General features: G+C 42.0%; 1 protein-coding gene across 2 annotated transcripts in view; it reads left to right on the top strand.

Moving 5' to 3' along the window:
* Window positions 1-22,424, top strand: part of PRKG1 (protein kinase cGMP-dependent 1) — a 531,163-nt gene that overhangs the window by 397,996 nt on the left and 110,743 nt on the right. For both annotated transcript variants that reach the window (XM_075109355.1, XM_075109356.1), the window contains exons 6-7: window positions 4,141-4,218; window positions 8,542-8,636. In XM_075109355.1, the coding sequence (XP_074965456.1) occupies window positions 4,141-4,218; window positions 8,542-8,636 (173 nt within the window). The remainder of the gene's footprint in view (window positions 1-4,140; window positions 4,219-8,541; window positions 8,637-22,424) is intronic.

Raw genomic sequence — 22,424 nt, 5'->3', positions numbered from 1 at the left:
GGTTTGGGTCACAAGCTTGGCTTGCACTCTGCATCCCCATGGACATCTTTGCATTGCTAAGGATACAACCCACCCCTTACTGGTTTATACTGGGAAATTTTGTTACTATATAGGAAAACGGGGTACTAGGGGGCTGTGTGTTTATTCAAGAGGTGCTAAAGCAGCGCTCACTCCGTAGAGAAGTACCTTAAGGCCTGGTGTTACTTTATAAAACAACAGTCTAGTTAGCATGACAAATGCTCTAAATTTTGTAGTATTTATGATTTAGCGAAGCTGAGCCTTTTTCCTCATTTGCCAAAGCTTATAAAATATACATTTGTGGCTTGCTGGTGTAAGAGTGTTGCCAGCAGTAATTTCTCGGCTTTGTCATCACTGTTTTCTTGAGCGCTGACTTTCTCAGTCTTTGATGGCAAACTGGGACCTCGATGCCTTACCGTATAACCTTTTTTTTCCCCCATGCACACATAAGACCCGTACCACTATTAGCTTTTCTGCCTGGTCATCTTGACCTTGGCGGGTCATACAGCTGTGTTTCTGCAGCCTGTGTTTTCATTTGGGTTTTCTCTGTTCCATTTATACACTGGATTTCAGCTCTGGTTCCCTGCTGGAGAGAAGAAAATGTAAGAATAATTAATATGGTCTGGTCATCTCTGCCAGCTAGGAATTTATTTCTGTGTTTTGCTTTAATTTTGTTGTGGCCTGAAGGAGCTATGTCTCAAAAAGTGTGCCCAAAAACCTATGTGATGCTTAGGTTTCAGTGAAACCTATCTGAGATATTAAATTAGCTTTCATCACTGAACTTTGGTGTTGCCTCTGAAAATACAGTGTTCTTTCCAGAGTCACTTTGTCTTGTGGGAAAAGTCTAAAACCAAAGAGATTCAAATTCTAAGCCCAAATCTGGAGTGTTACACCAGTTGTGTAATTTTTTTATTAATTTGCAACAGCAAAGGTGGGATATAAATATTTATTACATATTTTAAAGGCATTCTGGAAATTCTTTGACCGGTAGATACAGGGCTTTGAAGCTAGAATTTAAGAAGATGCCAACAAATTGTTGTTCTCTCCATCGGAAGGATCACTTTCAACGGAGTCTGGCTTCCAACACCTTGCTAGAGCTCAGCCATTGAATTTAATACTGCAAATGCAAGTCCATAAGAAGCGGTTGGGTCAGTCTAAAGCTAGTAAATACACATTGAGCCCACTTGCTTTACTGCTTTTCTTTTTTGTGAATATTCAAATATTATTCCTTTGCATGTGCCACCACGCCACTGTAAAGCTGTAGGAATTGTTGATTTTCCTCATATGTTCCTTGACTGGTTTCCTCTGGATGAAATGGAGCTTTTGTTACTAAAATATGAATCAGCTATACCATGAATATCTGCAACATTTGCCAAAGCCCTTCTTAAGATGACTTTGTATGATGGTACCATATGTACCATAGAATGTATTGATGCCATATACATGGCCATCTAAAAGCAAGAAGCTTGTAATTATTTCTATTTGCGTGTGTCATAGGTGAGCACTTACTCACTTTGCCTGCTTTGCACAGTGCTTTCAGTCTAAACGGACAGAAATAATTTGGTTAGAAGGGTGAAGTACACGGATGAGTTGATTTGTGTTAGAAAATGAGCATTTAAGAGGACGAGCTTTGTTAGAGGATGGGGAAGGGCAGGTTGATTCAAGCAAGAGGAATTGTGATAAGGCCAGGTGGAATTAGCTGTGAAAGAAATGGGTTGAAATACATAAAGATGAAGATGTGAAACTCAGTAAGGGCTTGGAGAGAGGTGCTGATGAGGAGGAGGTCAAGTGAAATGAAAGCTGTGTGATTGGGCGCTCAAGGAAGGACTAGGGGAGTATGGTTTGAATATTGGAAGAAAGACTTGCAGTATTTTGAATGAGATTAGAGCCCAGGAAAAAAAATACATTAGGCAAGAGGTGCTAAAGTAAGAGGCAGCTTCAGATCCTGCAAAGCTTAAATTTGTTCTCCTTCCATTCCTTGCGTGGAAGCCTGGGTGGGAAGGTTGGGAGGACTTACGGGTGGGAATCAGATAGGGCAGCAGGACTGTGGGTCTCAGTGCTAAGTGGTTAGTACGGTTGTAACCGGTGACTAAGACCAAGAAACGGCCTTTTAGGAGGAAGGTTTTGTCATGTTGAATGTGTTATTTGGCCAGAAGTTGAGAGTCAGCTATAAGGCAGTATCTGCTGAAAATTGCACAAAAGTCATATTAGTAGTAGCAGTTTAATATGTCTAATGAAGATAGGTTGCCTGTACTAAAATTGGAAACATTTTGAGCAGTATTTTCAGTCATTAGATTTTTGGGTCAAGTGGGAAAAAGATCCTACTTGAGACGGTATGATCCCAATGCCTTATAAAATCAGGGCCTTTCAAGGGGTCTCAACCTGGATGCTCAAAAATGTGCATCCTCAAAGTCTGCTTTTCAGAAACACCCCACATAAGACGTAAAACTCTGTGAGTTTGTGTCCACGGTCTACTCCAGGCTTTTTTTTTCCTCTTCCTGCTCTTGCAGGTGGAAATAGGAAAAGTGCTGTGGGTTTTAGATCTATCAGGGCAACCCACAAGTTACATCTTCCTGACCCACCCTCGCTGGTGCCTTTTCTGAAGACTGACATGATAATATTCAGTATTTGTGATTCTGATAGAGAACTTTTATTTTTTTATTTATTAGTCTTCTGGGGGGGGATTGAAGAGTATTAATTACGAACATACTGCTTTGACATTCTGATTTTGTTTACCCAGAATATTTTTTAGGATGGTGTAAGCACCCACAGCCTAACTATATGTATCCTGAAGAACTAACCTAATTAATTCCATATTGTAGTTCATGTTGATATCTTATCTTTTCTCTAGGACACTTACTTTTCATTAATATCCCCATATGACCGGTGCTCCCAAAGCAAGGAGTTGTTTTTCTCAGATGTAACAGATACATTTACATGAGCCTTTACCTATTTATTTTCATGTTGGAGTCTGTTATCAGTCTGTAAGTGGCACCAAAAAGGCTGAATGTAAAGATAAACACAGGTCAATAAAATACCCTTGAAAGAAAACTTCTCAAGCTTATGAAAATTCTAGGATTCTAATTAATTCCTCTGTTTTAGGCCAAATCCATCCTTCCTGTTGTTTATACATACTTTGGGATTAAAAGGTCTGGCGCTCTTTTCTGGGGCTTTGCGCTTTAGTGTAGCTTCAAACAATACCCAAGCCAGAGCGCAGGGGCATTTTCTGGGCGGTTTTGTCACAGATTGGTGCTGCGATGTAGCAGAGCTGATGCCTGCAGCTCTCTGCAGGGGCTTGATTTAAAAAAAAAAAAAAAAAAAAAAGCAGTCATTTGTCTGGTAGGAGATGTAGGTAGAGATGCTGGGTGGGAAGCTCGTAGCATTCCCCTGCCTGTTTGCTATTGAACTGGTGTTTGTTGAATTTGCAGGGGGTAGAGCATCCCTGAAGAAAATGCCAGGGTTTGGTGGGGCTAAATATGAATGTAGAGTCTTTATTTTTAACATACCAGCTTTTATTTTTGTGGCGATGTATAAATGCATATTGGTTTTGCTGGGGTAATACAAGGGATGAAGCGATCCTATAAGGTTTAGATGCAAGTGTTGATAAGCTGAGACAAAAATTTAGCAAGGAATATTCCACAAAACAAAGCAAAAAAGACAGATTAAACTACTATAATAACAGGAGAAGAGAACAAAATTATTTGTGGAATAAAGCCCTTGCTAGCAAAGCTGGAAAAAATACCAACACCAACAAAAAAAAACTGGAAAAGAACTATTTTTACAACAGACATATTACTGCAGTTTAGTTCATGTACTGCATTCACTGTTGAAAATTCCTCTGTCTGATCTACTTAGTATAAATGGATTTATGCTGTGAGGGTAATTCATCTGGGCAAAAGCTGGCACTAGCACAGTAAGAAGAAAAATGGGCAAGCCATAAATGGTTCCATTTTAATTATTATATTCCTTAACACAGGACAATTTTTAAATCACGACCAATGTCAGACTGGGATAAAATTGGCCCAGGGTTCTGTTTCCATAAGTGTTATCTTGCAAAACCGCCAAACTATCTGCTGAATAACAGTCTCAAATTCCGTTTGTTCGCTTTATTTTTTTTTACAGACGCATTATGAAAGCGGAGAGTATATTATACGACAAGGCGCTCGAGGCGACACTTTCTTTATAATCAGCAAAGGAAAGGTAAGTTGACTCTTTCACAGGCAAGTGGGATGATGGCAGCAATGGTGGTGATGTGCTCTCAGAATTCAGAGCCAGCCAGCACTTTCCCTCTCCCCTCCCTGAGGCACAACTGTTGCAACACTTGACATTTAATTAAACTTTTTGGCTCTGTATCAGTAGGGAAGACTGTCCTGGAGGGGAGAAAGTAGATCTCATGCTGTTTTACACATGTGCTCACAGTGAACAATTTGGGGTTGAAAACCGTTGTTGGCTTTGGGGTTGAAAACAGTTGTTGAGTCTCTTGGTAAATCACCAAAAAGCTCTTCTACTTATTTCTTTTTTTAAACAGTATACCCTACAATACTCAAAGTTTTATTTGCTAAGTATCCCTCTTACAAAGCTGACTTCCAGACTCCATTCCCATGGCTATCATTTCTCAGCTTCTCCAAATTAAATAATAGGAGGCCAGAGAAGTCTGAGCTCTCTTCTTTGGGAAGAAAATAAGTCTAAGTTTCTGTTCCACTGCTTACAGGGAAAATATGCTTTTTGACCTCTCTGCCCATAAAATCCTGATGAGATTTTATAGATAAGACCTTTTTTCCATCCATTCAACTTTTTTTTTTTTTTTTGCTAGCCCAATACTATTACACTTGCGAAACATTTGGCTTCTTTCGACATAGCAGATTGGAGATATTAAAGAGAACACACAGCGATCTCTCCCTGCAGATGAGATGTGACACTTTGAAAGTAAACACAAATGGATAAATATGCTTGAAAGTAGGCCAATCCCAGCCTCCTGGTTCATGGATCTGACGTTTGCACCAAGGCACGTATTAACGTTGGCCTTGCGTAATTAAGGGTAGCAAAACCCACATGGCATCTGTAGGGGAAGAGTGTGGGTGTTGTACCCACCATTGGGTTGTTTCCCGAGGCAGCTGTCAGCTCTTGGGTACTAAAACTAGATTTTCACCGTCATCTTCTACTTTCTGTCTCTGGGAGCCAATCTTTATTGGAAGAGAAAAATGGTCTTTTTCAGATCAATAAGATGATAGTCATAGACAAATTTCTGAAATTAAGGTAATCATGGACTGCAGAAAGCCGAGTGTCATGGTATTCCCTCATGACCTTTTTCTTCCCTCCTCTTAGTAGTAAAATTTCCTCTTCTCCCAGAATAAGGACAACCATGATGCATGCTTCAAATCCTTCTTTTTTGCCCTTTTTTAATGGGCAAAAGTAATGGGACGGTGTGCCTCCCTCTCTTGTCAAGTGTTTGAAGCCCTCCTTGCCATGTTGGCCAGCCTGTTGGCAATGATACCTTTCCCCCACTTGGTCAGGTGGTTCCAACCCTTCCTAGTGGTCCTCAATCTCCAAAGAGAGGCCCTTGGTTGAAAAAACCAAATCCCTATTGTTGACACCAGCTGGGCAACCAGTTGTTGACCTGCACCTCCTCAAGCCCTTACACCTCGCCTACAGGATGGAGGGGAAAAGCATCCGTGCCCTCAGCCATTGCTCTGGAGCTGTGTAAGTCCTGCTTGAGATGCTCCTTGGCCTTTGCTACTTTACCTCACTGTGACAGCTGGTGGCCAAAAAAAGGGAGCTCAAATAAAACAATGCACATGATGTTGTTGAGAAATTCCCAGACCCTCAGCTGGATCCTGATGGCTTGACAGAAATTCCTACAGGGGGAGCTAAATTCTGCCCAGTTTTCTCTTCCAAGCTTCCTGATTTGCAAAATATATATCAGTGACTGATAGAAGATTGACGGAGTTAGAGAGTGTTTAATTTTAATACCGGTATTGGGACATAAGAGCTACACAGGGGTTGTAAGAACTAACCCATGCTAAGGATACAGCCCAGGATAGGACGAATAGACCCTTAGCAGTGGAACGTGGAATAAATAACAACGAAATACGGAATTAACAAATCAACGTACGCTGCCTGGGACTTTCTGAAGCAGGGGCACATGATGTCCCACGGTAAAACCCAACCCAGGCAGCTTAATGAGCCAGAAGAAATGCTGGCTGCAGTTCACGTACCTGGGACCTCACATGTACTTTCTGCATTCAGCAGCATCGCATGAGTATTACCGGTAAAAGATACTTTTAATAAAAACTCTGCCTTGCCTTTTATGTCAGAGCATCTGTAGTGACAGTCAGGTGAACAGGGACTTTTCACATTTCTGAGCCCAGCACTTCTATCAGAAATGCTTAGTCTTTCTGCTCCATTTTCTTTCAGCCCATGCTCCATGGATATTTCTTTCAGGAGCAAAAACTTTTTCCCTTTTCTCCCTCAGCTCCATCCACCACCCTTGATCCCACTTCTGAGCTCATTTAGTTTATTTATTATAGCATGTTACCTCAAGTCCAAGTGAGTAGAAATCTAAAGTGTGTTCAAAACGCTGCATGCAGAAATCTGTTGAATAACAGTTCAGATGAAAACAGCTTGGTCCCTTCTGCTTGCTAAATGCTGCTGCTCTATGCCTGCTCTGTGCCTTGCCTTTACCCAGAGACGGCGTGTGCCATGCTGTGCTGTTGTACACCATTTTCCCTTTAAAAGCCATGGTGTGGCACCAATTTAATGCTGGATGTCGAAGGTTCTTCATTGGTGTTGTGGCTGTTCAAGTGGCTCATTGCTTTGAACCACGTAGACTATCACACTCCTGTAATCCCTTGGCACTCATTGCTTAGGATCAGTGGAAGTAATGGAGAAAGAGCTTAAATAGGTATTAAAGTTCCCTTTGTTTGTCCAAGTTTTTGTTCATCACCTACAAATCTTCCTGGCTCATCCATTACACGTTCCCCAGCCTCATCTGATCTTTGATGAGTCACTGCAGATGTTAAATGTAGTGTGGTGTGGACAGAGCGCTCATTAATGACTCAAACCCGCTGGTTTTACCATCCATGAAAGAGATGGGAGAAGGTAAAGGCCACAATTGTAAATTTAATACTGAAATTAAACTGGAATGTCTCTAAATGCGAAAGGATGTGTCTGACAGCCCAGATTTTGGCTTTGTGAGTTTGCGAATGCAAAAGCTCTGATTAAAGCTAAACAGCCTGAAAAAGAGAAGCAGGCGAGAGATTTTGCTATGTATGTGAGGTACCTCCAGAGAGTTGCTCATCCCAAATGAAATTTGGACAACTCAAGCTTTGGAAATGCCTGTCCCTTTCCAGCGACCATAGACAGAGACTGGACAACTGGATTTATAGATGGTTATCACTGGGAGATGTGAACCCCACCGTGCACTGATAGCAGAGGGTTGTATTTCACCTGCCTTCACATACTGTATGAGGTATGAGTTACCTCTGGTAACAGCTGAAAAGGAAGAAATATTTCTCATAGAAGGCCATTACATCAAGAACATTCATCTTTCACGGACCCTTTTGCATCCTTGGTATGTCATACCAGCCTCAGCACCCAGCGGGATGTCAGAGCAATTGGCAGCTCGGATTTGTATCCCATACTGGCACGGGAAAGCAGAGCCAAGGGTCTTCAGATGATCAATTACTATTGTCTTCTGAAATCGTTTCAGAAGATAAAAAGGACCCCACAACAATAGGAAATCATCAGTCACAGGTGTGAAGTCATCTTCCTGGTGTTGCAGCGCCAGCTTCTTCACCTTAGGCATACACTAGGTTATACTACCCATGGTTTTACAGTGCTGGTAAAAAGTCTGCTTTCCATCAGCAGTAATTGCTGTTCTCTTTCACTGCAAAAATAAAAAATTAAAAAAATAAGATGGTATTTTCCTTTAAACTTCAGTGAAAATACTTGATTTTTGCTCCAGCTAGAGTTATCCCCTCCCTGAATTTGAGAGATAGTAAAAAGGAGAGGAGGCATCTTTCATCCTGTAATGCTCCAAACTGTTTAATTTCAATTATGTCTAAGTATAGATTATTTTTGTTATTCCTTTGCCTTAAGTGAACTCAGCAACGCAAGGAATCATGTGGAACAAAACTAAGAGAAGCCTGTGCCATGTGTCTGTCTGATAACACAGGAAATATTTGGAACCTATTTCTGCTGCTGACTCCACACGGGCAACGACTGTGCTTGTGCAGCCAACTCCACGTTTAGAGTTAAAACCTTCAAAAATGCACAAGTATTGCATTTTTACAAGAGTAGCGGGTGCCTTAGTGGAAAATAACTGCTATTTTTTTCTTGGATGGTTGGTTAGTGATTCTGAGGGAAGAGTGCAGGACTCTGGAGAATTACATGTTTCCCAGAGGAGATATGGACTGGAGCTTTTCCAGAGAGATCCAGATGACGACGAATCCCTCTCTGAACAAACAGGTTTTATTTGTTAATTAAAAGTTTTCTAAATGCTAGGGGGTTTTGGCTTTTCAACAGGTGAATGTTACTCGTGAAGACTCCCCCAGTGAAGATCCAGTCTTTCTCCGTACTCTAGGGAAGGGAGATTGGTTTGGAGAAAAAGCCCTTCAAGGGTAAGTGCTCCTTATGATGTAGCTCTTATGTTGAGATAATTTTCCAAGGACTTTTTCAGCCTTCAGAGGGGTTTTGCAGTTTGAAAAGAGATTGGGAGTGGGTTTATGCTTTTGGAGTCGGGCATTGTCACTTGGTGTTGCCTGTTGCAAAGAGGCTGCACCTTAGTAGCGAAAAAAGGTTTGCTCTGCAGTTGCGTGGCCAAATGTAGATCTTCCCCTGTTTGTAGACATGAGAAAAGAGTTTGTCTTTGCACTGCCTTCCCTGACCATGCATTTGCAGGTCAAAACGTTTGACGTTTTGCAACCCTGGAGTATTTTTCATGTACGGTAAAAGCATAATTGTGGCCTTCTTGATGAGGTAGATGGCTGAAGGGAGGGCAGTGGTGGTGATTTTTAAATTGTCTTATTGTGTATATATAATGATTTTGGTGGAGGTGGGAATTGTATGAGTGACCTGTTTTATAGAAAGATTTTCCTCTGGGTATGAACTAAAAGAAGAGAAACTAAATTCATTTTCAACGGGTGATGCTTATAAAAATATGCTTTCTTTCCATAGCGAGGAATAAGAATGGGAGTAGTAAAACATGTGCTTTAGGCAGGAATTTGGGGCACCCATTCATCTTAATGGACAAATGCTCACCCCTTCCTGGGTACTTACCTGTGCATTAGAGAGATGGATTTATCTTTGATGCGGTGATAATGTGTTCAACCCCACCTAAATCAGTCTTCTTCCAAAAAGAAGGAGGCAGAACATTTGAAGCCAAAATATTTGAAGGGAGATATTCTGGCACCAAACTCTAGTCTTGCCCCTTGCAAATCTGTACCTTAATTGTAAAATAATAGGGTTATTAAATAAATGCCATTATTTCAGTTACTTTTTTAGTACTAAGATGGAGATGGACTAAATTTTAAATTTTCCCCCACAAACACATAACATAGAAACACTTTTTTCTTTATTTGTTTAGAGCCTCACGGAAATCTGACTCTTAGAGCTGGTATGTTTTTAAAACAACACCAAATATATCGCGGCATCCACTCTAATAGTGAGATCAGGCAATAGCATGCCGGACAAAGCCATCTTTTGAAGACAACCTGATATAGGAAATAAAAGGGATTTCCCACCTTGCATCCCTGTAGAGTTCTAGTGACACACAGCACCACCGTGATGAGAATTTCTCAGCATTTCAAATACAGTAGTTTGGCTAACTGGCTCCGGCTGAGATTAGTTAATTTAAAATACATACGTGTCTGCATATATTTAAATATTCAGTGCATAATAACTTTGATCTTCTGAAACTAAACAGAAACCTCATAACTGAGAGTATGTTCTTGACATGTGAGGAAAGCATAATACCGACATATTTTTTGCAAGGGAGACTGCATACCTGAAATACCGTACCTTGAGTTTGCTAAGAAGCTCAGTAGTTCTGTAACTAGATTTAAATAGAATAGCGTGAAAATAATGTCAGGTAAAGCATTCAGCAGCTGGATAAATTTCTAATAAAATAGTCCCTTTCAGGGCTGCATAAGACATCACTGCTCAGCAACTTGGGAAAACGTTAGGATGTTTCTTCTACTGTAAAATGCAGTTAGGCTGAGAGCTCAAGATAAAATTGAATTTTTAGTGTATTTTCTTTACTTTTGCATCTTTGACTAATTTTTCAAAACTTTACCGGGACTTGCTTTGCAATAGTTAATTACATGCTATTAAATCATGTTGTGATTTCATGTGTGTAAGATGTAGTAATAACTGAAAGACATTTCTTCCTGACAATATAAAATAAGAGTTGCAGCACCCATTCGGTGTAGTCCTGTGCAGCAGGAGGACAGATAACAAATGCCTTCTGGTCTCTTACAGAAATACGTATGCTGACATAGACATCGGGTGATGATATTCATTATTCTATTTTTCGTGCTCGCACCAGATGGCACACATTATTTCGCAGTATCCCCATTGCACACCAGCAGGAACAAAATAAGTCATGAAATGATGAGCCACATCATCTTACAGTAATACTCAAGGCTCCCAACTGTTACGCTGTTCTCTTACCGTCCTGGCTAATTGGCGCCAAGATAGCAGATGTATAATTTACAGTATAGCAATACATAATTTACAGTGTACTCACAATCAGTTACTTTTTGGTGATGCTCTCTTAATTAGAAAGAAAGCATTTTATAATGCTGTTTACAATAATTATTTCTATCAACAGGGAAATAACAATTGATTCAAGTAAGGAAAGAAAATAACTCAATGCAACTTTGTGTCTCACATACAAAAACTAGCTAATACTTACAGTGTGATGCCTTGGTGGTGTCACACAGCTGAGTTCTTGCATGAGAGAATCTGTCTGGACTTTTTGACAGAGGTGGTGGAGGAGGCAACAAGGCAAGATGTGCTGCTGGACCTTCTACTAACAAAGAAAGAAGGTCTAGTTGAGGATGTGAGGGTTGGGGGGAGCCTTGCCTGCAGTGACCATGAGGTGGTAGAGTTCAGGATCCTGCATGGTAGAAGCAGGGCAACAAGTAGGATTACAACCTTGGACTTCAAGAGAGCCAGTTTTGGCCTTTTCAAAGAGCTGCCTGGAGGAATCTCCTGGGCTTAGGGCTCTAGTGGGGTGCCAGAGCACTGGACAACACCACTTCCTCCAGGCTCAAGGTTGGTGCATCCCTGTGAGGAAGAAGTCAAGCAGAGGAGCCAGGAGTCCCACATGGATGAGAAAGGCCTTCTAGAAAAACTAAGATGGAAGAAGGACATTTAGGATGTGTGGAAAAAGGGACTGGCCACTCAGGAGGAATATAGGAACACTGTCAGGGTGTGCAGAGATGCAACGAGGAAGGCCAAGGCCCTCTTGGGAGTAAATCTGGCAAGGGATGTCAAGGATACCGAGAAGGGCTTCTTCAAATACATCAGCAGTACGAGGAAGACTGGGGATACAGTGGGCCCACTGCTGAACAAGGTGGGTGCCCTGGTGAGACAGGATGCAGAGAAGGCAGAGCTACTGAATGCCTTCTTTGCTCCAGTCTTCACTGCTAAGGCTGGCCCTCAGGCATCCCAGCCCCCAGAGGTGAGAGGAGGTCTGGAGAAAGGAGGACTTCCCCTTGGTTGAGGAGGATTGGGTCACTGAGGCAAACAGGATCCTCACAAATCCATGGGCCTTCATGGGATGCACGCACAAGTGCTAAAGGAGCTGGCAAAGGCTCTTGCCAAGGCACTCTCCATCATCTTTGAAAGGTCATGGAGGACAGGAGAGGTGCCCAAGGACTGGAGGGTAACCAATGTCACTCCAGTCTTCAAAAAGGGCAAGAAGGAGGACCTGGGGAACTATAGGGCAGTCAGCCTCAGCTCCCATCTCCAGAAAGGTGATGGAATAGTTCATCCTGGAGGTCATCTCCAGGCACGTAGAGGACAAGAAGGTTATCAGAAGTAGTCAATATGGATTCACCAAGGGGAGGTCATGCTTGACCAAGGTGATAGCCTTCTAGGCTGGTGTGGCTGGCTGGGTAGATGAAGGGAGAGCAGTGGATGTTGTTTGCCTCAACTTCAGCAAAGCTTTTGACACTGTCTCCCATAACTTCCTCTCGCGTAAGCTTAGGAAGAAGGTGTGGGTTAGGGACAGTGAGGTGGATGAAGAACTGGCCGAACGGCAGAGCTCAGAGGGTTGTGATCAATGGGGCAGAGTCTGGATGGAGGCCTGTCACTAGCGGTGTTCCCCAGGGGTCTGTGCTGGGTCCAGTCCTGTTCAACAGATTCATCAATGACCTGGATGAAAGGACAGAGTGTCCCCTCAGCAAGTTCGCTGACGATCCCAAGCTGGGAGGAGTGGCTGATACACCAGAAGCTGTGCTGCCATCCAGCGAGACCTGGCCAGGCTGGAGAGCTGGGCCCAGGGGAACCTCAGGGAATTCAACAACAGCCAGTGCCAGGTCCTGCCCCTGGGGAGGAACAGCCCCCCGCACCAGCACAGGCTGGGGGGGACCTGCTGGAGAGCGGCTCTGCTAAGAAGGCCCTGGGGGTGCTGGGGGGCAGCGAGGTGACCCTGAGCCAGCACCGGGCCCTTGTGGCCAAGGAGGCCAACGGTGTCCTGGGGGGGCATTGAAAAGGAGTGTGGGCAGCAGATGGAGAGAGGTTCTCCTCCTGCTCTACTCTGCCCTAGTGAGGCCACATTTGGAGTGCTGCGTCCAGTTTTGGGCCCCCTAGTTTAAGGAGGACAGGGAACTGCTTGAGCAAGTCCAGCGGAGAGGAAAGGCTGAGAGATGTGGGTTTGTTCAGCCTGGAGAAGAGAAGACTGAGGGGGGATCTCATCAATACTGTAAATATCTGAAGGGTGGGTGTCAGGATGATGGGACTGGGCCCTTTTCAATAGTGCCCAACGCCAGGCCAAGGGGCCACGGGCACAAGCTGGAACACGGGAAGCTCCACCTGAACATGAGGACAAACCCCTTCCCTGTGCGGGTGCCAGAGCAGGGGCACAGGCTGCCCAGAGAGGCTGTGGGGTCCCTTCCCTGGAGACATTCACACCCCGCCTGGACGCGGTCCTGTGCCCCCTGCTCTGGGTGTGCCTGCTCAAGCAGGAGGTGGGACGGGGTGAGCTCCGAAGGTCTCTTCCAACCCCCACCAGTCTGTGATTCTGTGACCATGCCGCATCCTCTTCCAGAGGTGAGGTTTTTGGAGCGGCCCTCCTTCCATCTCATTGGATCAAAAACATGGTTTCGTCTGTGGCAGACAGTCTTACAGAGAACAATGGGGGAAGAAAAGAGGAGGGAAAAGCAAATCTTTAGGAATATAAGAGAAGGCTTTTTCTCCTTCAGAAATTGTTTCCCATAGGCCAACTCAAAAGAGGAACAATTTGCACTGTTACATTATATATTATATCATATATTGCATTTAGATAGACCTGTTGTTTCAGGGATTCACCCGGTTTTGGGATCCAGGAGGAGCTCCAGACTGTGGGGCAAGAGAGTGGTGGCACATGGCAGAGGGTTGATGTTTTGGAGAGGCAGCTTAATTTGCTCGTTTATCCATGTAAGCTGTCTTTGAAAATAATGAAATTATTTGTTTTTCACTTAGAGTTTATCATCTTCAATCATGTTAATTTATAAATCCACACAGGCGTGTATTTGTGATGTAGTTAGGCCAAAGCAAAACATATTCACTTGACCTTGAGCAAAATCATATCAGAGTGAAACCCAGTTTGGGGAGACAAGAACGTCTCAGTGACCAGTGTGATTGATTTTAGGGCATGGTGTATAGAAAAGTGTGGGAATTTGGGAAGCCTTCCTGCCTTTGGGTGAAGAAATTGTGATCTTTGGGTCACACAGGAGGTGCTCTGCTGTGGTGACAATTGTAGTGATATTTGAGCTACAGTAACAGACTTACCTATAAATTTTTTGTTACCTTCACAATGATTTGAAAATTATTATGGTAGTACCTGTGTCATGGGACATAACAACACATCTTCCTTTCAAGAAAATTGGTACCATTTCCCATTTATATCTCTGCCTCTGGAGGCCCCTGTGTAGTTATTTTGCCAATGTTACAGAAACCGTCTCTCCTCTAACTCCTCAAAATCCCTGGGGTATGTTTTGTACCCTGATAATTCAAAAAAGTAAACCAGTGTATATCTGTATGGGTAGGGGTGTCAAAAGACAATTTCCTTGCTGGCCATTCAAAAACTTTATACCATATTTCCCATTTTAAATAGTGTGAATTGCTGTGACGTATGTTGTCATCAGGCATCGGAAGAAAAGTACTTATGGACAAGGAAATAGTAGTGCCTCTTGAAATCATAATTGTAGCTGGCAATGTCAGAACCTGACATTCATAAATTCATAAATTAATGTAGGAGCCTAATATAATCCTGAAAACTTTTTAAAAGGTCCAGTAGCTGATGGCTGAGATGAGAATGAGGCACCAATAAAGAGGACATTAGAGTATTGGCAATGCTGGCGATTTGTTTCTTCTTCTAATATATGGTGGTTTTCTCTTGCTGCAGCCAGGGTATGAGTCAGGCTCCAGAATTAATTATTTTTATTAAATACCTATAAATGCTTCAAGAGGTGCTGGGGTCCCACTCATGCTCCTCTTTTCCCTCCTCTGATTATGAGTTTGCTTCTGTGTAGTTGCAATGATGCTACTGCTAAACTGACCTTTACGTTACTCCTTTTCCCAGATAAGAGCCTAAAAATTTGGTTTTTCATTAAGAACTGAATTGCGAAAACCTGGAAACCTGTTTAAGTGTCCCATCTTGCTGCCCTGCTATCTTCTTTCTTGCCCTTTCTATCTTATTTCTTACCTGTTTCATTTCCTTTTTTTTCAGAAATTCTTTTCCCCTGTTGCTCACTAATAACTTTTGAAGGACTACAGGGATTATTTAACTCAGTCCAAACGCTGGGGGAACAAGACCGAATAGAAAATAGCTAAGTTGGTAGATGGTAAAATGGATTTGCGTGCTGGCGTCTTCAAATATTCTCGGTTTTGCAAGACCCACACACAGTGCTCCATACACTTCGCAGCTGTCTTGGCTGTCCTGGAAAGCAAAAGTGTAGGCTGGAGTGGCTTTTATTTCATTTTAGGTTAAATTTATAATTATTTTATTTCATTTTGAAAAATGGATGCTTCTGTTCAGGCTGATCTTCATAGAAAAACAGGGGTTTTTTTCACACTCCCTCACTGTCAAATGTTGCCTGTTCTTCCTTTTATTTCACACGCACAAATTTCTGCTTATTACAAAACACCTGTTGGGAGGTATCTAAGAAGTTTTAATCTACTAAAAATTTCTCTCAACCCTCGCTATGCCTGAACAGTTGTGTCTGGAAAAGCTTTTTCAATGCCCTTGACTGAACTTCTCAGTGAATGTAAGAGTCGTGTTTCATTTTCATTGGATACCTTCCTCATGATACCGTGCTTCCACTAAAACCTTACCATCTGCTGACCTATTAACCTAATTGTCTTGAATTTTCTTGGGAAAAGAGAATGAGATGGAGGACTGGAAATGTTTATTGCCCTATGACATAGAGGCGGTTGCACAAGTATATATGTGGCGCACAGGAGTCTCATCTCAGAGCAGCATTATAAGATATATATAAAAAAATTTTAAAAAAATCTATGAGAGACATATATATCCCATAGGATATATTTCTGTTTCTCCAGGGAGAAGTACTAGTCCTTCTGTTGCAATCACTCTGCTTGGGAAAGAGGCATCCAACTGCCAAAGAGTGTTGGGGAAGGGTCTGGGGAGCAGCAAAATTACGATGTAAGAGAGTAAATGGGATCTGGGATGGAAAAGGGATGGAAAAATGAGCTGTGTGGTCCTGAGTGGGGAATTATGGAAGGTTCCCACCTACAGCGATTTCTCTTGCTCACGGCCTTGGCATAAAGCTGCTCCTTGCTCGCCTGTCATGCCAGGGGTCGTGGTGCGAAGAGATTCACTATTCCTATTTCAACCCAGTTAGGAACAGGAGAAGGAAGAGAAAGAAAGAAAGAAAGAAAGAAAAAACAGCCACAGGGTAGAAATTCAGTTCAAGATACTATCATTTTCCAGCCAGGAGCCCCGTAGAGATGAAGATGCACCCGTAGTGGTGGTGGTGGTCATCATAAAACTGAAGCAGTGCTTCAGATGTTGGTGTGCAGGAGAATGAGTCTAAAAACAACCAAAAAAGACCGTTTTAACTTTGGATAATAAGAAGGAGCAAGATGGGAAGCACAAATCCGGGGTGTTTTGTAGCCCTTCTCCTGCCCGGCACCTGCAATATTTTGTGTGTAGCTCATAGACTGTGGATGCAACACATGGCCTCCAAGGACCCACTGGAAGCTATTTCATCCATTGTGTCAGCTGCTTTTTACACTTACTACAAGCACTGGGTGATCTTAAAAGGTATTTCGGCCTTCATGGCTGTATTTCCCATCCTCTTCCCATTCCTGGGTAGGCTCCTGCCCATAAATTCAGGCGAGACCTGGGAGGTGGGAGTGGGAGGTGACGGTTGATGGATTTTGACCCATCCCCCTGAGACACAGGGAACAACAGAAGCTTTTAAGGAGTTTCAAAAAGCTGTTGGCAAACCCCTGAAACAAAACCCTCCCGGAAGCTTTGGAGGGTAAAAGCTCAAAAGCCCAGACAGCTGGAGGTGAGGAGGCAAAGTGGCAGTGAGACAGTATCACCATATGGTTCCCCATGGGGTTGGCTTTCTTCCTGCAGGCATCTGGCCCCACTCAGGTTGGGAGAGGTGGCCAGGTAGACCTTCTTTCTGACTGATCTCCTAAGGGCACACCGCAGCAGTAATTAAATATTACTAAAATATCTTCCTGTCCTGTCCAGGCTGGCTTCTGGTGTTTGGGTGCCCTGGTCTCAAAGCCTTTAGATAGGGCATCACCTACCACAGGTGAAGCTATTTTATGATACCGATGTTGCAAAATAAATTAAGAAATCTTCATCAGGGCCTTTGTGATTTGTTTAATTGCGTGATTGCAAACGTGTATTAATCATTGATGTAGTTCCTTCACTTTCTCCAAGTTCACATTCTTCACCTTTATTTATTTATAAAACACAGCCAACACTATGTTGGCTTGTGCAGGAGCTTGGGGAGAGCATCTTCAGCTGTTTGCCAAAACCTCTTGATGCTCCAAAAAGTTCCCAGGCAGGGAAGAGGCTCCAAGTTAAGGGACTCATCCAAAACCTTTAAAATGAGCTGGCAGGTGCACCCCATTTGTTGTTAGGCATGTTCTCACTCACAAAAATGTAGCTATGCCTTTGTCGCCTAGCAAAACTAAATCTGGGGGTTTTTTTGGAGCTATGTTGACTTCAGCTACCCCATATATCAAGAAATGAGGGGGAAAGGACCCAGAGGGGCAGAGCAAGATGTGTTGGCTGTAACAGCATCCTGCCTGGGAGCACTGTGCTGTGAATACCGAGATGAAGGTTACCTTATGCTTTTCCAACAGGAATTAATTTATATTATTGACTACTCTTGTCTTAAATGAGAATATAGACTGGATCACACCAGGTGAAACCAAAGGTCCATCGAGCCTGGTGTCCAATCTTCTACAGCAACCAGAATCAATTGCTGAAAAACGTCCTGAACAAAGCTGGTGGCTTAATAATTTATAATCTTTGGTGCATTGTTGATTTACTTTTCAATCATGTGCCAGCAGTTTTAAAATCCACGACCTTCTGTGGCCATTAGTTCCACAGTTTAAGTGTGCAGCATGAGAAGAAATGCTGATTTTAATGTGGGATGGTTTTTTTTTTTTTGATAGGCCACCTGCTCCTCTTATGAGATGCCTCCAAGTTCTCAGACGTACAGTTGACTTGTTGATTTGCAGACAGCTCCAGAGTCTGTTGTCTGAGGCTATAGATGTGGAAACAAGCTATTTAATATGAAGACAAATAGTAATTTTTCTTTAGTCTTTATACAGTTTCTACCATCTTAAATGACTTGGTAAGATCTCTGGAACTCAGTCCTACTTTTTCTTTAACAAGAACCACAATTTTTAGATAAAGATATCTGGAACTAGACCTAACCGACTGCACTATCATTCTGCATTTTGACAAACAACTGTTCATTCCATAATTTGGTGGGGTTTTTTACTATTTTGTGTGCTAGTGATATAGAAAGCTGATTTCATCTTAGTTAGGCAGGTGTCCCAGAGCAGTCCCCAAAACCACACAGCTTTTCAGATTTGCTCCGCATGGCAAGTTATGCAAGAACTGCTCTTCCAGGCTTGAATAGGCAAAGGGTTTCTTTAGGACCAAAGTAATACAGCAAGGAGAGCAATTGCAAAAAATCATACCCACAAAGGCTCCTTCAATGTCTGTGTTTAGACAATCACTTAAAAAGCTCAAGTAAGAAAAGCAGAGAGATGATGAATCAGGGGGTTTCAGCTGCTTGATTTTCCCCATTGTCAAATATCTTGCTTCCAATTTTCTTAAATTTTGGGGCAATTGACTTGGAAATGAGATGCAGCATTATTGTATAATAATGCTGAGCAAAAGCCATTGCAGTCAACCAACAGTAAACACCACGTTAAGAAGGAAAAACAAGTGATTATGTACTTAAGCAAGATCAGTGAACACAGAATTGGAGTCTTTTGTGTCTTATCAATTGCCTGCCTCACGCTGCATTTTGAGTGGCCGCTTTGCATTTCACAAGCCTGTTTACATAAAATACATAATCATGAAGATACATCAGTTACTGAGGGAATATAGACAAACATATTAATAGAGGGCTTGTGCACAAAATAGGCCTTTTGTAAAAAGATTGCACAAGAGAAAAAGAAAACAAATATCTGGTGTTTTGTTCACTCTATCAAACAAAAAGCTTCTTTTGGGAAAAACAGCTATTAGGAAACAATTAATAGTAAATTCAAAATACTACTACTCTCCTTCTAACAAAAAGTACATAAATAAATTTGCTCCAGTTTCTACAGGGAAGTTATGCTCAGAGCCAACTTCATGACTCAAATGTAGTTAATAAATAATCAGGTTAGTTTGAGTCTTAAAGATAATAATCATTAGTTTATAAGATCACAGCTTATTAATAGTGCTGGCTTTTTTACAACTGAATCATAGCCTGGGAACTAAAACTGTATATTTGCTTTCCTTTGAAGATGCAGTCCTACAGAGCAAGCACAATATTCCTCCCACTGAGTTTAAAATATATATAATGTTGGGCAACAAGATTGTGCCAGATGGAGGAAAGCAGAATTACAGGGGGTTTATAGTTACAAATATATTTGCCTACTCTTACTGCAGTGAACGTCTCTGAAAATTTTTCTGATGTCTTTTTGCCTGAGCGTTATTTCAGAGCTTGAAAGAAACCCTATTGCTGAAATAGGTAATGCATACCAATATCATGGAGGTATTATACTGTTGCTTTTCATTAGGTAACAAAGCTGCTGGAGCACTATTCATATAAAAGTATATGTTCTTGTAAAGTTTTTTAAAAGGCACAATTTGAGGGATGTATCCACTTGTATGAACCGGGATGACTGTAGCGGGTTAGTGATAGACATGATTGCAGGGGTCAGATCTGGTAGTTCGTGCTTACTTAAGAGAGTATAAACCTGAGATTGCAGATTGCTTTTCTCATTTGGAGGATGTGCAATAGCCTGGAAGGGCTGAAGGCTTCTTCTGGTGCTGGCTGAATCCTCCAAGCTCTTCCCCTTTGCCTCTCTTTTTTTTGGTTTTTTTTGGACAATACCTGTACAATGCAAAAGAAAAAAGAAGACAAAAAAAAGAAAAACAAGCAAACAAACAAAAAGAAACGCCACCTAATTTCTGTCCTGTAGCAACTTGTAGTATTTTGGGTTTTTTACATTCTTAAATAAGACGACCTTTATGTCAACATGTTACTGTCAACAATAAATGTTGACAATTGAATCAAAACATATTATCCTAAAATTTCAAAATTATGATGCTTTTGACAAGGGGGGAAAAAAAATCCCTGTAGGAGACCTCCAGAGGAAATCACACATTTTCTTGGGAAAATGCTTCCATGAAAATACTCCTGCTGGCTCTGTTCAGGCTTGTAAGTATTAAGTGGAACTGAAAAATACAGCACCAAATTATAACTCTCTTGACTTCCTTGAAAATAAAATAAATAACTAAAGAGGTCTACCGGGGCTACAGAGGCAGAAGTACGAATTACTGCCAGGGACGCTGCGTGTGAGCTCGCAGCCTGCCAGCTGTCCTGTGTAACCACCCGTGATGCAGACAAGATAAGGCATGTTAGCTCACCCTCACAGCAGGTTTACAGCAACATGTAATCATAGGGGAAAAGAAATGCTCTATGTTTTTTGGGGATGTTTTGCGTAACTCCTATATAATTTACGCAGCTATGCATGCATTTAAACGTACATCCTTGAGTGTCATCACATTTAATGGCATTAAAAACACAATGCCTGTCGTGGCACCTCCCAGGGTGGCTGCTTTAAGTCGTAGACAAACTTACTGTGCTGTAACATGATGTGGCTCCTCTTCATATCTCTTCTTTTTATACCCAGGATGGATTTGGTCTTGTGTGTCAGGCTTGTAACTCCATATAAAATAACTATCATTTATAAATTTTTCCTGCATAGAAAATTGAGGGGGTTTTTTTATGCAAGGGTGCATAGTAACGTGGTATTGGGATGCAGTACCTAGTCATTTTGTGATCGTTATAAGGCACCATCATAATATGAAAGGCTTAATATTAAGCCTTGTGATTTAAAAATAGTAGAACATTCCTTGTAGAAACATATTAAAATAATTCCACCTCTAAAGATATAGAATAATATTTTTTCCTGGCTTTTGTTTTGCATGCTGAGTAGTTTAAATACAAAGGGTAGGCCATTTAAATCATCTAACGATTTTAACACAATCATGATTTAGCCATAATATAGTAAACTAGGCCCCCATCCTTGGAAGAAGAAGTTGGTGCAAATTTGCATTTAGTACGTATTTCTGATACCTGGTATTTTCTTAGTCATGTTTTCATATTCAGTGGTACAAACAATGCGTAATGACTTTTTGATTTAATTTATGTCATCCAGGTTATTCAGCAGGGGAAAAGGGTCTTTGCCATTATAGACTTGCTATTTTACGATTACTTTTCTGTAACATGTCATCCTTCAACAACCTAATTCCCTTTCAGCGCTCTCCTGCCTGTCAGGATCCCAACCCTGCATCAGCCACTGGCTACGGGATATCTGCTACGTGCAGTAAACCAAGAATCCTGATGACTTTGGTCTTGCTCATAGTAATGCACTATGTTATGAGTTAAGAAGAGGAATATTGGGTAGCAGCACTAAAAGTAGATAAATTAGCACTTAAGGAAAGTTGGTTGGATTTGTATAGTTCTGCAACACCATGGAACAATCAATGTCCCTTCTAATTTATAGACTTTTTCCCCCAGACAGCTGCATATCCCACCCCATTTTGCTTAGGGGTCAGTAGTCTATAGGTTTACAGGAACACAGTGACCCTTCAAGGGGTGATTCATCCTGTGCTGAGACTCCTTTGCCATCTGTCCCTTCTGGAGCTGCCTGGGACAAGCAGACAGATGGGCTGGTGGGATCCCAGTCTCATGGAGGGCAGCTGAATCCCACTCGGAGGCATCAACGGCATTTCCTTTGGGACTAAGAAAAGAAAAAGCCTCTGAGTGGCTGCATATAATAAGAATTGTCAGTGGGAGGCCTAGAGATGAACATCTATTCTCCAGATTTAATGTTATGGCTGTCCAACTATTAAGTGACATAGCTAACCACCACAGACATGCTCAAAATTAAGGATGAAATATCTATAGGATTGGAGCTGTCTATTTGTCTGTATGAACGCCTATTTAATTGTATTTTGTTAGGAACTTTACAGTATTAAAAGACCATTTCAAGATCACCCTTTTCAAGTAAGGCTCATTTAAATTGACAGGAAGACATCAAAATAGCAATGTCCTCTTTTACGGCATTTAGTTTAAGAATCTGTTTGAGCCTGGAGTGTCCAGTTTTGAGGGTTTTTTTGTTTGCTTGCTTGTTTTGTCTGAGTAATGTGCTTGGCAGTGGGCTAAAGTCTCTTTTTGTGACAGAGCTATAACATTATTTGTACCCGAAAGACTTCACCCTTGTGTTTCCAAAGTCTGGAGCAAAGAACCTGAGGCCCTTACACAAAGCTACAGCTTGTCCCCTGAGCAGCGGACCACCTTGAGGAACACGTCTGCAAGTAATTGAACTTTTCACAACCCAGAGTCTTTGCTTCCAGTGTTGTCCCTTTCCCAGATGAGAAAATGGAGCAGTCTTGGTCTGTGTGCCTGCCATCTTGC

The sequence above is a fragment of the Phalacrocorax aristotelis genome, chromosome 14 (assembly GCF_949628215.1).
Source record: "Phalacrocorax aristotelis chromosome 14, bGulAri2.1, whole genome shotgun sequence".
Classification (NCBI taxonomy): Eukaryota; Metazoa; Chordata; class Aves; order Suliformes; family Phalacrocoracidae; genus Phalacrocorax; species Phalacrocorax aristotelis.
Note: the sequence above shows the minus strand (reverse complement) of the source record. Positions and strands in the feature narration are given on the sequence as shown.